This window comes from Nestor notabilis, unplaced genomic scaffold (assembly GCF_000696875.1).
Source record: "Nestor notabilis isolate BGI_N333 unplaced genomic scaffold, ASM69687v1 scaffold2633, whole genome shotgun sequence".
NCBI lineage: Eukaryota > Metazoa > Chordata > Aves > Psittaciformes > Psittacidae > Nestor > Nestor notabilis.
Window position 1 is genome coordinate 28,579 of NW_009921320.1, and position 14,516 is coordinate 43,094.

Consider the following 14,516-nt stretch of genomic DNA (forward strand, 5'->3'; position numbering starts at 1 on the left):
TTCACAGTACATTTCCTAGATAGGAGATTAGGGAATAGTCTTCAAAAAAGATTTTAACCAGTTTGACAGTGTTAAAAGACAGTAAAACTCTTATGTATTGATGCAGGACTTCTTTGAAGTGAAACACTAAAAGGAGCAGGAGACTTAATACTAAGAGCATTAATTAGTGTTTGTGTGGTGATGGGCACAGTACTTCTTATACATGAAGCAGTGCACGCTTTGATGAAACATGTACTTAACTGTCTTCCTCCATTATCTTATCTTATTAAATATGCTACTGAAATTGACTGTGGCTTTTGAAAAAGAAACCACCAAGGCACTGTTTATGATACATAGATGATCATTTGTAAGAAAGAGTGGCTTCTGGGATAACTTTGAAAAGATGTTGTGCATAAAATTTAATACAGTTCCATGGAAAAATACTGATGCTAGGTTTTTGTTCTTCTGTGATTTAGTGGTACTTCTGGCCATGTCATTTGCGAGAATATAACAGCTGATGTTTTCAGTACCAGATACAACCCATCCTATTCCAGAATTAAAAATGCTTCATTTAAAATGAGGATTAATATAAAGGATTTTTAATTACTATGGGGTTTATCATTACAATGCAAATTTCCTTTAGATATTAGTCTGTCTGTGCGTTGTGACCCTGGAATATATCTAATTAGATTTTCTCTGGAATGGTGGTTACAAATTTGCATTCTGAAATTCAGCTGATTTTAGAAAGATAAAGCAAAAGATTAGAGGGTAACAATGCTTGAAAATGTGAAATTGTTTTACTTTCTTTACAGACAAAGTGGGGTATAAAATATTTTTCTTCTGCACTTATATAATCTTACTTTTCCTTTCTTATGCTACTCTTATTTTATAAAATGTGATGTGTTTTAGTGCAAACACTTTGGCGTGACTTAAGAAAAAATGTACTTAGATGATCCTACTATAACAAATCCTTTATCCAGAAAATCTTGTAAATTTATCCTAGCACTGCACAGTCTGTCTATTAGACTATAAATTTCTCACTAAAAGGAAATGTTAGGTAAAGTCAACATGGAGTTCATTTTACATATCCACCAGTGAATTGGTAGCTTGCTTTATCAGAACTGCTAGAAAATTAGCTTTCAGAAATGCACTGTAGTAGGACTTCTTCAGGTTTTGGACCCATATAATTTGTAGACAAATTGGACAGCAGTAAGTGAAACCAGCTATTCCATCTTTTAATAAAAAATGGCATACATGTATCCTGTGAGGTTCTTCAGTTTATGGAACTAATGTATCTTAAATTGAAAGAATAAACTGGAAAATACTTTTGTATCTTTTTTTAACTCTAGACCTTGTCTTTCTCAAGTTACAATCCATACCATGTCTAGTTAAGAACATTATGTGTTTAAACATAGGCGAACTTCTAGCACTAGGTTACACATCTCTACATCATAGGCTAATAAGGAGCATTTATAAATGAGGCTAGTGTCAGCTTCATGAAGGAGCAGTGCCACTGCAATATCTGCCACTGCAATATGTCTTTCCCGTAATACCCAGAGGTATGTTTCCCCAGTGTCTCACTCTCCAGCAATTCACGTCCTTCTCTGTAACATGGCCTAATCCTTCCCTGTCCTTTTTAACCCTCCTCCCCTTTCCGGTCCTCTGCATATGCGCTATGTGTTTCCCTGTGCAAGATATTCTTTGGCTGGTTTTCAAAGCTACACATCTGATAAATGTCTGGTCAGGCTGTCCCTGGTGGTTAGGCAGTTGGTTCCTGCCAAATAGAGTGTGTAACAGGAATGGATGGATGGCAGCCATTCCCTTCATGGCTGGGTTAATTTGGTTTCTCAACTCCTTCCCATTGCTAAAATAAGGAAATTTTTAGAAACTTATTATCTGAAGGTTTTACCTCTCTTTGACCTAGCCAGCCAACTAGAAAACTACCTAGATGATAAGCGTGCATAATCTTTATTTTGTGGGTAAACTAAGCTAAAAATGTAGTGCAAGAACAGAAAATACTTGGGTTTGGTCTAACTTGGTGCTGACATTTAACTTAAGTAAGATTTTACTTACTCAGATGTTCACCTTCTGTATCTACTCAAGTGTACAGAAGGTTTACCTTGTTCCTTTGTAGCCTAGTCAGTACTCCTGGTCTGATGAAAAATGTTTTTCATGGGTCAAAAAGGCTCAGCCAAGGTGAAGAAAGCGTATGAAAGAATATTGTGTTTATGGAAAAAGTTAACAGTCTTGTGCCATGGGATTTCCTGATTTAAAACATACCTGAAAACTGTAGCAAAGTGGCAACAATTTCCTGATTAAGGACATTTTTAAAACATGAACCCTGTCTAAAACAGCTCTGATGAAGTGAGATTTTCTGTGTGTCAGGAAGATATTTTGAGGCTTTTGGGTTTTTTCTTCGCTTCTTTATAAGCCACTCAAGAATAAATTCTGCTAAGGTGAAGCATGGCTAGGCTTGAGAGATTTTGAGTATTAAATGTATAAATATCTCCATCTCATCAAAACTTCACAAAGGCAGCAAAAAATCTTTCTTCAGATCAGCTGTACCATGATCTCTGGACAAACTTTAAAAACAGAAACAATTGTCTTAAGAATAGTTTCTCGGAAAGGCTTACTCAAAGCTTATTAGTTACACTGCACACACAGACACTTATATGTCTCTATCGAAGGAGAAGTGAAATGGAAGAGAGTTAATAGGACAAGGGTGAAAGGATGAAAGGAAAGATATAGGCTAATATTTGTGCATCTAAATTTAAAAAGGCTTTTTGACCTCTAGATTTGGAGTTGATGTCGATGTAATTTGAAGTAGTGCAGTAAAGTCTATAGAATGTTGATTCCCTGTGTTAAATAGATTTTTGGCATTTTCTTTATATACATAGATTATAGAGTCATTACCTGTCTATGAAAGAGGGAAAGAGAAAGCTTTTTAGATGTGCATGTTATGTAGTTTGAATAATGCCGCCTTTTCCTGTTGTACTTTTTAGTATAGTTTCATTCCTTATGTCTACATAATAGAATTTTTTACACTGCCATAACCATGAATACTGTGGTGTGTGAAGAAGTAGCTGCTATTTTAGATGTGCTTATTGCTGAATCTGTCTTGTCTTGTTGGCAAGTGGGCCATAGGTCTGCGTCAGCATAGATCTCCCATATGCAAAGCTCTGGAAGTTCAAAAAATTCTTAGAAAACTGTTTCCATCAGCAAATTCACACTTTGAAGTATGGCAAGTTTCAGTCACAGTTAGTACACATACAAAGCAAATGTGGCCAGTAACATAAACTACAATTTTAAATTAAAATACTTGTTTAAATAAGTTAGAAGTGTGCCTGTTCAATCTTAGTATTATATCTTAAAGTGTTACATACTGTATCTAAAGAAATCATGTGCGCGTGTTGAAAAATACGGCTTTTGCCTTATTGCAGGTGGCAACGTACATTATTTGTTCTGTAGGAACGTTCCTCTCCCCTTTCCTGTGGTTTTCATATTTCAATGATTAACCCACAAAAGTCTTTAGACATTTCTGAATAAAACTTGCTGTATGTGAATAATGCATTAGGAGTCAATTAACACCTGAAATGCTCTGAAAATAAGTTTTCTTTAGATACAAAGATTGGATTTTAATTTACAACATTACACTCCATAGGGTACAAGGTTTGGTTTTACAGACAAAACCTTATTTTTTTGTAATTAAAACTAAAATGAAATGACCTTTTTTCTCAAGATAAGAATTATACTGAAAAAGAAAGCAAAAGCAACCTTCTTTGTTAAAGTCTATCCCTTTTAGTTTGTTATGGCTTTAGATTGCTGTTTGGCTTGGGTTTTGTATTTTTATGTTGTTTCCGTTCTTTTGCAGACGGTTAGAACAAAATTCAATCAAGGTCATACCTCCTGGAGCTTTCTCACCATATAAAAAGCTTCGAAGAATGTACGTACCCAATAATTTAGATTTTTATTCTTTTATTTTCATATATATATATATACATACACACATACACATATCTGTATATCTGTACATAAAAATAAAAAACGAGAGGAACTGCAGTCAATGTGTGAGCATTTAAGAAAGTTTGACCATGACCGTAAGACTGTCTAGCGTATTGGTCAAGTTAGTATTTTTTTTACCGAATATTGAACTTACCTGATATGGTTCTGCATAGAAGCAATATGTTACTGTGGCAACTCTTCTATAAACAAATAAATTAATGGGGATAAGCCACTATTATTTCAGAATATCTTTGAGTTTGTATAGTTCCATGGTGATAACAAGCAATTCTTTCTAAAATGTACTTAAGCAATTAGGAAAAGTAAATGTTTTTGTAAGGTTTTTTTTTCAAGCATTTGAAAGGTCTGTTATTTACCATGCATTTTGTTCCAGTGTACTGGCAATTTTAGTGGTTTTATATTAAAATTCTTTGGCAGTGTTTCATGTAAATGTTTTAATTTCTCTCTCACTTCCCTGTCCAATTCTAATTACATTATTTTAATGTTTGCTATGTTGAGAATAGCTTGAATTAATTGAATCATATTTCCTTTATTTCAGTGACCTGAGCAATAACCAGATCTCTGAAGCAGCTCCAGATGCTTTCCAGGGCTTACGTTCACTTAATTCACTGTAGGTATATGTTTGACCTATAAAAACAAAAGCAAATTTCTCACCCTCTTATAGTGAAATTGTCTTGAATTTTCATCTCCCCGCAGAATTTTGATATAAATTTGATTAATTCTGAATGCTGTAAAAATAATTTCAGTATTTTGGAGTGGTAATTGAATGCAGTATCACAGCTGGACACTAAGAATGTATGGGTTTTTTTTATAAATATGATCATGGCAAAGAATTGAAGAAAATTGAACACTTCTTTTATTCCACAGTTAGTCACTCTTACTAACAGCAAATCCACTTACCAACATCCCTTGATAAGACTGTAAACAGTGAGGTGCTGATTCTGCTGAGAGCTCTTTGGGCAACACACCTTTTGAGAAAATGTATGATCCTGCTACCTCCCAGGACCAGAAGGATCTTACAAGTATCAAATTGTTGGTATTCATTTCCCTTCAGGATCATGGAAATTTCTTTATTTTAAGAGTTGAAATCACATAGTATGTACCTTTCATAATAGTGGCTTTCTATGCTTGATTATTTCCTGTTACAGGGTCCTGTATGGGAATAAAATTACAGAACTTCCAAAGGGCCTCTTTGAAGGACTCTTTTCTCTGCAACTGCTGTAAGTATTTTTTTAATATTTATTCTATTTTAGGAAAATTCAGAAGGGTAAACATGATGAGAGATTTATGCCGGGAGAAGAACTGGCAGGGAATCCCGTCTGTAAGATCAGAATATAATAAAAACAAATTATGTTAAAGCCAAAGAAGTCAAGACTGTTGTAGGCCAGCTTGCCATTCATCCCCAATTTGATCATATCTCAGTTCATGTCTTTGCCTAAAATGATAAAATGAAACTGTTCTCTTGTGTGGAATTTATAAGGATAAAATATGTAAGATATGATATTGTCTTGCCTTGTATACAGAAAATAGTATTTATAAGGTGGTGTGAGAACCACAGAAGGAATATTTGTGTGTTTTATACAGAGAAAATATGTAGTGGAAATGCTGTGTAATTATATTTCTGGTCGTACCCATGGAAGTAGAGAGTTGCAGTACAGTTTCACTGATGACTTTTAATGTTTTCTGACACTCATGTCTGTACAATTCTTTGAACTCCAGCTCCTGTTTCATTTACCACTTTGGAAATGTCCATGTGTAATCTTACAGACAGTTTCTATTTAGATTTAATACTGGGAATTTAGAAGAATGTCGTGGTGATACATTTATCAAATATTGTCAATATTCATCAGAAGAGGCTGTACTCTAGTTGTACTGCATAAAAGAAATTTGTGAAATAAGCCATATAACAGTGGTGGTGGTTTTTGGATTAAATTGTCCCAGAATAACTGATTTGTTGGTTTAAAGCTTCTTAAAGAATTTAAAACTTCTTCCCACTTGAATAAAAGTATTTAATGTCCAGACTTCATTGTATAGTGATTGGCAGAATGTCCATTGCTAACAACTCAATGAAGATGGTGAAACAGGAATACAGAGAAAATGCAAGTTCTAGCACCACCTAGAGGTTTATATTTATTTATTGTAGTCACAAACTAGTACAGTGGTGGGGGGTTTGCATTCCTGTTTTCCTTTTAGATTTTAGTTATAAAACCATACTTGAAACGTTGTAAAAAAAAAGGAAGAGCCATCTCTGAACTTCTGTATTTAAAAAAATCTCCATAGCTTGATATACTTTGCATAGACAATACATTTCAGTTTAAGTAAATTTCTGCTTGTGTGCTGAAACTTTTTATCAGAGCATTGGTTTTCAAATCCACCATTCTATTCTATTTCTGGCTGGAAATTGAAAAAAAAAATAAGGGTGTGTTATAAAAAGTGCATCTAGTTGAATGACATTTTAAATTTTTTTCTCTTCAAAAGTATGAAGGAGTTGGTTTAGATTGGCTTGTTTGTTTTAACTTTAGAAGTCTGGGAGGTGCAGGGAAGAAAAGGTTCCCTTTGAAGATGGAGAAGAAAAAGGATCCAAGACAGATTTGGATATATTCCATGCCACCAGTTTTTACTACAACTCTGTTAATGCGGCAGCATGCTGATTAGTAACATATAATTAAAAGTGCCACTGCACATCTCTTCCAGCTAATGAACACAGTGTTCAGTTCCTTTTTTGTTTGTTTATTTATTTATTTGGCAAAAGGAAGTAGTTTTCCTTGCAGATGCTTGATTTTTTAAGCTAGTTTCTTTGCACGGGCAAATACCACACAGACACGTTTTACTGTCACATACAAGAGATTTGATTTTAGCTGAATAACCCCATGCTTTTCAATTCCAAGGTGGAAATATTTAGGGATCATTTCAGATCACCTAGATAAGATATTTCATTTAATTGAAATGCTTTATGTCACTGTCTATTAATATTTGATACTATACCTCTTGTTCTGGTTACAAGTGAGCACAAAAAATGACCTGACAAATGCTGAAGCTGCAGCGACACTGAACAAGTTATTTCAATTTTAAAACTGTCTTCCACTAAACAGATTATTGAATGCCAACAAGATCAACTGCCTACGAGTTGATGCTTTTCAAGATCTGCACAACTTGAATCTTCTTTCTCTGTATGATAATAAGCTTCAGACGATTGCAAAAGGCACCTTCTCACCCCTGCGTGCAATTCAGACCTTGTATGTATGCTCTTGTTTATGGTTGTCTTTACTATGACTTCATATTCTACAGTGTACTAAAAATATTGGGAACTGCTGAGGCCAAAGGGAAATAACGTGTGACATTATCATTTTTTTCTTCATGAAAGGCATTTGGCTCAGAACCCATTTATCTGCGACTGCCATCTGAAGTGGCTGGCGGATTATCTTCATACAAACCCCATTGAGACCAGTGGTGCCCGTTGCACCAGCCCCCGCCGTCTGGCAAACAAAAGGATTGGCCAGATCAAAAGCAAGAAATTCCGCTGCTCAGGTAATTTTCTTAGTTCAGCTGCTATTTTTCTTCTATTGGCAAAACCAGTGGTTATAGAAGTTCTAATGAAGGCAGCTGGCTCTCTACGGAATTATTAAACATTGCAGAATCTTTTTTAGTTCTTTGACTGAAGGGGGGAAATCATGGAAGTCATAGACTATTGGATCACGGAACATTACTATAGTTAATGCATTTGGCGCTATTTCTGAGTAGCATTAAATCTAACAAAAGAAATGCAATATATACTTCAGACTGAAATGCTAAAGTTATTCACTACAAGTATCACTGACATAAATCATTTTGGAAGAATTTCCACAAGGCTCTGGAGTATGTGAAAGATCTAAAAATTTCTAGCTAAATATGGAAACATGACATATTCATTTTATACAGGGAGCTTACCTCATACTGAAATTTACTGTTTTCTTTTTCTAATCTTATTCCATTTCCTACTTACATTTCTTTAAATCCTAACTTTTGTCATATGGTATCCAGCTGTTCCAGGTGCATTTCACATTCTACAATTTATTCAGTCTCAAGTGCAAACACCAGATGAGAACTGTTTGTTACTCATGTTCCGGATACATTTATGACTATTCACACTTTGTTTTTTATCAGCTCTCACTGTGAATACACATTTTTTCACTTAATTATCTGTAGTTAACTGTAGTCCATACTTAATCTAATAAAACTCACTCTTTGCTTGCTGACATTCAGGTGCATCTTCTATTTTTTTTTTTTTTCTCTTTATTTAGCTAAAGAACAGTATTTCATTCCAGGTAGGTTTGGCTCTGCAGTAAGGTTGACTAACTGCAGATATTCTCTCCCTTTCCCCAAAAAAGCAAAGTTTGTTATAGCTTTTAGGAAACTGATGCATGTGTATTAACATTAGTCAATACCTGTAGCTAGACTTAGTTTTTCCTTTGTAGATTACTAATAGTTCTGTTTTCTGAATATGAGCTTAGCATGCAGCTCCATTTACTTTTTTGTCTCACAAATTTGCATACTAAAATTATGCCTCTACTTAAATTATTTAGAAGGTTGCACCTGCTAGTTCATATTTCAATTGACACCTTTACTTACCTTGTACCTTACCTCTCTGCCACTCTTGTTTTTAAAATGTAGCTCCTGAGCTGCTTTTAAACACAGGAAAAAATACTACTATCAAAGAGCTAGTACAACTTAAAAAAAATAATCAGTGTTTTACATATTAACATTTTCTTGCCTTGCTTTTGTGCTCTACACTGGCTGCAACTACTGCTTGCTCACCTTCCTTGTGTTTGCAAAAACACAGTGGAATGCTTGGAAAAGAAAGCTGATATTCTTCATTAAAGGCGTTCTGTGGTCACACACACACAATGAATCAGAAATGCTTTCCATTAAAGAAAATATGACTTTAGAGTTGGCGTGAAACAACAATCTGCACACTGCTTTAAGCTACAATAAGTCTGTGATACTTTCACAAAAGATTTTCTGATGTTGGCCCTAGCTCTTTGAAATATGTTTGTTTCTTTGTTTACCTTGCTTGTCAGGTATGTGCACTGATTTCTTAATAGAAAAAAAACAATGATGCACTTGCATTACGTTCCTAACATAATGATTATAATGATTGATTGGCAAAATAAAAACGTGAATAATGAATCTATTGATGAATTACAGTGTGTAATTTACAAGCAGGGTTTTCTACCATTGTTTAATATCTAGAAAGATATCTGCAATAACTGATTATGACACCAGTGCACTTGTTCTTTCAAGTACTACAGGTATACTGTCATTCTGCGGTCTTATTCTTTGTCTTTTAAGCTGGTATGTTTTAACAGCTCTTCTCCTAATGCTGTGTGATGTATCACTTAAATTTGCAGCAATGATGTGAATTTTTTCATGCTCTTTTACTAATACGCTGGGTTGAATATGAAGAAAAGACAAAATGGAATAGAAAATAAGACTACAATTTGTCAACATTGGCAGCCACAAAAATGTGTTTTAAAGCAGCATAAACCAGAGGGGGATTCAATTTCTCAAACCTGTAGTACCACTCAATTTCTTAATGAGTAAAACAGCTGTGTTCCTGCCACAGAGTGGCTACTACTCAACCTTGCCAGCACAACTTTTGTCTCTGAGTTAGAAGCTTTTTCTTGCCAGCAAATGTCTTCACAGCCTGTTTATAATGTGGCCACACATGCAGTTTACGTTTGTTTACGTACCCTTTCAAAAATGCTAATCCTGGGGGGAAAAAAAGTGCTACAGACTTGCTTCTTGAAATACAACTTCTGTACTTTCTCTCTCTATCAGGTTTCAGGGACATGCTGCATAAAATTATTTTAGTTGTTGAAGACCTTGTCCCCGAATATTTTAGTTGTTTACCTTTAGCTTCTAAAAGTGATTTTCTCTGGACACAGGAATAGAAAAATTATATTCATAGCCTTGCTTTTTGGATATTTCAAAATGCTAAAAACCACTTCTTCACACTTCAGCAAATACTGTTAAAATGTTAGCATTTCTCTAAAAATCAATTTTTTTTTATATTTGTTTTAAATATGTCATTGGGAGATCTTGCTCTGCAGACACTAGGAAGTCTTGGTAGAATTTCATTATAGTCATTTAGAAGAATAAAGGTTATACACATATGAAATCATTAATTTGAAATAATATTCTTTGTCTGCCAGCTCGTAGAAATATTCCATGGTTATGTCATATGTACTTAGATATTTACAAACGCTAGATAGCATACTATGTGATGGCTGTTGTGGGTTTTTTTTTTCTTCCCCTGAGAAATCTGTTTCTCATACATTTCGGTTTACTAAGGTTTTAAGTGGCATAGCATGTATATGTGTTCAAGGGAGCAGCTTTCAAAGAATACATTCAAAACAGAGAAGAACAACGCATAGGAGGCATTGTCATCCTATATGAAACCTGGAATTAACCCCAATCTTTTTTCACTTTTTGATGCCACTTAAAATGAGTTATTCCTCCTCTCTGCTGAAGATGGTACTCCCTAGCAATATCTTCTAATCAAGTAAAGTTGAGTAGAGAACATGAGAACTTAGTTCATGTTTTTGTCTTAATTGGGATTACTCTGTCTTTCTTTCCTTCTTGGCTATCTTTACTTTTTCAGGAGTTCACCATTTTGGCTGTAAGTAAAATTCAGTGTCTGAGATAAATCACAAGTGTACCTCCCAGCCCTGATGCACCTCCTACTAGTCTCAGTCTTTTCACCTTTGTCCAAGAAGAACCCACAGGTCCTTTCAGCTTCTCTTTGTTTTCTTTGTCACCCACCCTCAGTTCCTTACTGAATGTTTTCTCCTGAATCTCCCAATATGTTTAGGACATTTTCTTTGACTGACTCTGGGAAATGGTGGAGGAAACTTTAAATGTGGTTCTTTTTGTTCCTTTTTTTTATTTTTGATTTTTGATTTAATCTGTGACAGTAATACTGTTACTGTGGCACTGGACATTCAGTAATACGAATGCCATGTCATGTAAAACTTCAAATGCTTCTGTAACTTGTATATACCTACTCCTTCCTCTTTTCCCTTGCTCTTACCCTTGGCCAAATGGATGCAGTTTTGATAATGTAGCGAGATTTTCTGTTGTGCTTGATCTAACCATGTGGTTGTGAGGTATGAGTAAAACATGGTTCTGTCAAGCACCATGGAACGTCACGCAGCTTTCTACAGCATGGCAAGCTGCTGAGGCTTAAGTCAGGATCACACATTTTTTAAATTAAAGCTGAAAACAGGGCTTTCAACCTTATGTGTTTGAGATGATGTGGAGTATTTGGACTGTAAAAAAAAAATAAGAATAGCTAATGAAGTCCAGCCGACAATACAAATTTATAACAAGAGAAAGAGAAAAGGTGGCATTCAAGATCTATTTGTTCTTCATACAGAGAAAGAAAATAAATTCTAAAAGAATCCATGGCATTTGTGAGATTAGTTATGAACAAGGCTAGATTGGCTGACAACATAATCAGCAGAAAGTACAGCTGTGAAAAGCTCAAGTTAATGTTATCCTGTTATGTGAAGTTGGTCACAGTTTCTTTTTCCAGCATATCTTAAGCCCCTATATTTAACCCTCTCTTGAAGCCCTTGTGTCTGTTCAGTATCACAAAGTTTATCATACATTTCCCAAGTTGCCCACCCGTTATCTGCACTGCAGGCATCTTTTCAGCCTTCTCACAAGAAGCGAATCTTCTATTTTATTGACTCAGTATCTGTATTTTGACTTGACTCTTCCACAGGCACTGAAGATTACAGATCCAAATTAAGTGGAGACTGCTTTGCAGATTTGGCTTGCCCTGAGAAATGTCGCTGTGAAGGGACCACAGTGGACTGCTCCAATCAGAAACTCAACAAAATTCCTGATCATATCCCCCAGTACACAGCAGAATTGTAAGTTGAACATTTAATAAAGCACTGTTTGCTTATGGAAAAGCTAACTAAAGTATTCAAATACAAAATCACAGCTTTACTTTTTTTGAGCAACAAAAATTATATGTATATATGCCACTCTGTGAGGCACTTCAAAGGACTAGATATTAATAAAAATTATTTATACATCATTTCAATACCACGTAGCCTTAAAAATTTATGATAAAAAAATAAGATAACTGTTCTGTGTTTCTAGTTCTTCAGTACATGAGCTACCCACTTGGATATTTTTTAAAGTTAATGGGGTTTATTTTGCTTTTTATTTGCAAGTAGGACATCCAGTAACCAGAGGTCTGTCTTAAAAAGTGCTACCGAGGTGTTTTATTAATAAAACAAAGACAATTCTTCTTATGCAAAGCACGCATTATGTGCGTCAGGCAAGAGACCAGAGGAAGATAACACAGACAAACAAGACAGAGTTGGGTTAAGAAGATGAGATAATAATATAATGAGCAGAGATGAGCAGAAAAGTCACAGATTATTACTTGCTTAATAAGTGCCATATGGGAATGATTTATAGGCATTACAACTGAAGCGGTCTTCAAGGAGGGATGGTAAGATAAAATTAAGACAGCTTTACAGGGTTTTCCCACGTGCAAAGCATAGCATGAAAGGGAATGCAGAGACACTTGAAGGATCATCAAAAAGGCAGATGAAAGTGTCATCATTGACAGAGCAAAAGCAAGAGGAAATAGCTGTTTTTTCTAGAAGATTCAGTTTAAAGAACAAGGCAGAGTGTTTAGGGACAAAAGAGAAGGACTTTGATTTGATGTAGTGAAGCCGGGACAGAGGTGTGGAGACAGGAGTACTGTGATCAAGTTGTGACTGACACACAGGGTGAAATGAGCAACAGTATAGTATATCTCTTGAAAGATAATCAGTCTGCAGCTGGCATCAAAGCAACAGTACAGCACTGAAGGTATGAAATAATGAGAGTATAGTCAAGGATTTTGGATATCTGGACAGGAAAAGGAATTTGAAACTGAAATACGGGTAAATAGAGATGGAGATTTTTGTCTGTCTGGGCTGGGAGATTGCGTTGAACTTAGTGATGTTCTAATTACAAATCTGAGTGGTTAATTCTAATTGTGCCTAAAAGCACCTTTACAAGCCTGGCAATTTCAATTGAAAAAGTGGTATATGTGGGAAAGCAAAGCTCAACTTTTGGCCATGCTGTTCATGCTGTTGATTTATTGTTCATAAAGTAGTGCCAGAGAAGAAAAAATTGCTACAGTCTTGTGTAAAAGGAGATAGATTTAAGTGGATAAATACATTTTGCCTTATGCTATAATATTTTGATGGCATAGGTAACAGGTTAAAGTGTAGGAGATCATAAAGTAATGATTATAAAAATCATAGTTACTGCACCAAAAGATGAGAAATGGAGTTGTTGAAGTGACAAGCATGCATTGTCTTGATTCTGAACACAATTCGTGATTAATTCTCTCTGCACTGAAGAAATAATATTTTAATTGTTTTTCATATTTACATATGGAAGATAAACTATCCAGTGTTTTCTTTCTATAATTACGAATCATACATATTAAATACAGAAAAAACAAACCATCAAAACTCACCTGCTGTGTATCTAAAATCTCAAATTTCAGTCAACAAAGAAATTGTGTTTGACTAAAACAAAATTCATGTTTGGTTACAGCACTTTATTCAGGAAACATCCAGTCTTGTTTGAAGGTGTCAGTGGGTTAAAACCCCATTTCCCTAAAAGCGTTACAGAACTTAATCATCTCCCTTCATTTCTGTTAAAATCTTTTAAAATGGGAACTTCTACTTCCAGATAGAATCTGCCTCTCTTTGGTTTCCATTATTGCTTCTTTTATACTTTTTACCATCAAAGAGCTCTTTTCTATCTAGCACTTTATCCAAGTAAGGTGGTCTTAAATTGTAATATAGTCACTATTCAACTTACTTCTTGATAAGCTGTACAGATTGTTCTTCAAGTCTTTGAATGTAATAAAAATTTCAACAGCCTCGCACGTATTCTAGAGGAGGTCATTATTTCTGCATTTTTTTTACTTCCTCTAAAAATCCAATTGCTCTAGCTAAATGCACTTTTCTAGTATTTGCCTCACTGATGCAACTCTTTCTCTTGTTCCTTTCTGTTATTTCTGGTCTTTAATGCTCTTATTGGGATTTCCTATTCTAGTTCTAGGGCCACGCTGTGATTTCCAGTTCATAACATCTACATGCATATACGAGAAGAGCAGCTAGGTAGCCTGTCTTTTCTTTTACACTCCAAATTTGAGATAAAGATCCCTGTTAAGAGTCAAATGACATTGACATTTCTATAACAGTGATGAAATTGGCTAGATTATTTTCTGCAGGGAGGTGTTTGGAGCTGAGACAGCTTGGAAATTAAGATCAAGAGTAAGGGAAAAGAGTATTGATTGTGGAGAGTAGTTGTTTTTAAAAAAATCTGAAAATAATAATACAGTTCAAGATAGAAACTTAATTGTAAAAGGTAAAAAAATGTATAAATGTGCCAAGTGCTGTTCTGTTTATATTTTGTTGCTTGCTCACAGTCTTCCAGAAAACTAGGGAAAG

The 14,516-nt window shown here is 34.9% G+C and overlaps 1 protein-coding gene across 1 annotated transcript in view; it reads left to right on the forward strand.

The window, feature by feature from the left end:
• Nucleotides 1–14,516, forward strand: part of LOC104403061 (slit homolog 2 protein) — a gene marked incomplete at its 5' end in the record, with an annotated part of 47,158 nt that overhangs the window by 21,806 nt on the left and 10,836 nt on the right. Inside the window, 7 exons of the mRNA XM_010011093.1 lie at nt 3,851–3,922; nt 4,538–4,609; nt 5,148–5,219; nt 7,092–7,235; nt 7,364–7,527; nt 8,280–8,303; nt 11,765–11,915. Coding sequence (XP_010009395.1) covers nt 3,851–3,922; nt 4,538–4,609; nt 5,148–5,219; nt 7,092–7,235; nt 7,364–7,527; nt 8,280–8,303; nt 11,765–11,915 — 699 coding nt within the window. The remainder of the gene's footprint in view (nt 1–3,850; nt 3,923–4,537; nt 4,610–5,147; nt 5,220–7,091; nt 7,236–7,363; nt 7,528–8,279; nt 8,304–11,764; nt 11,916–14,516) is intronic.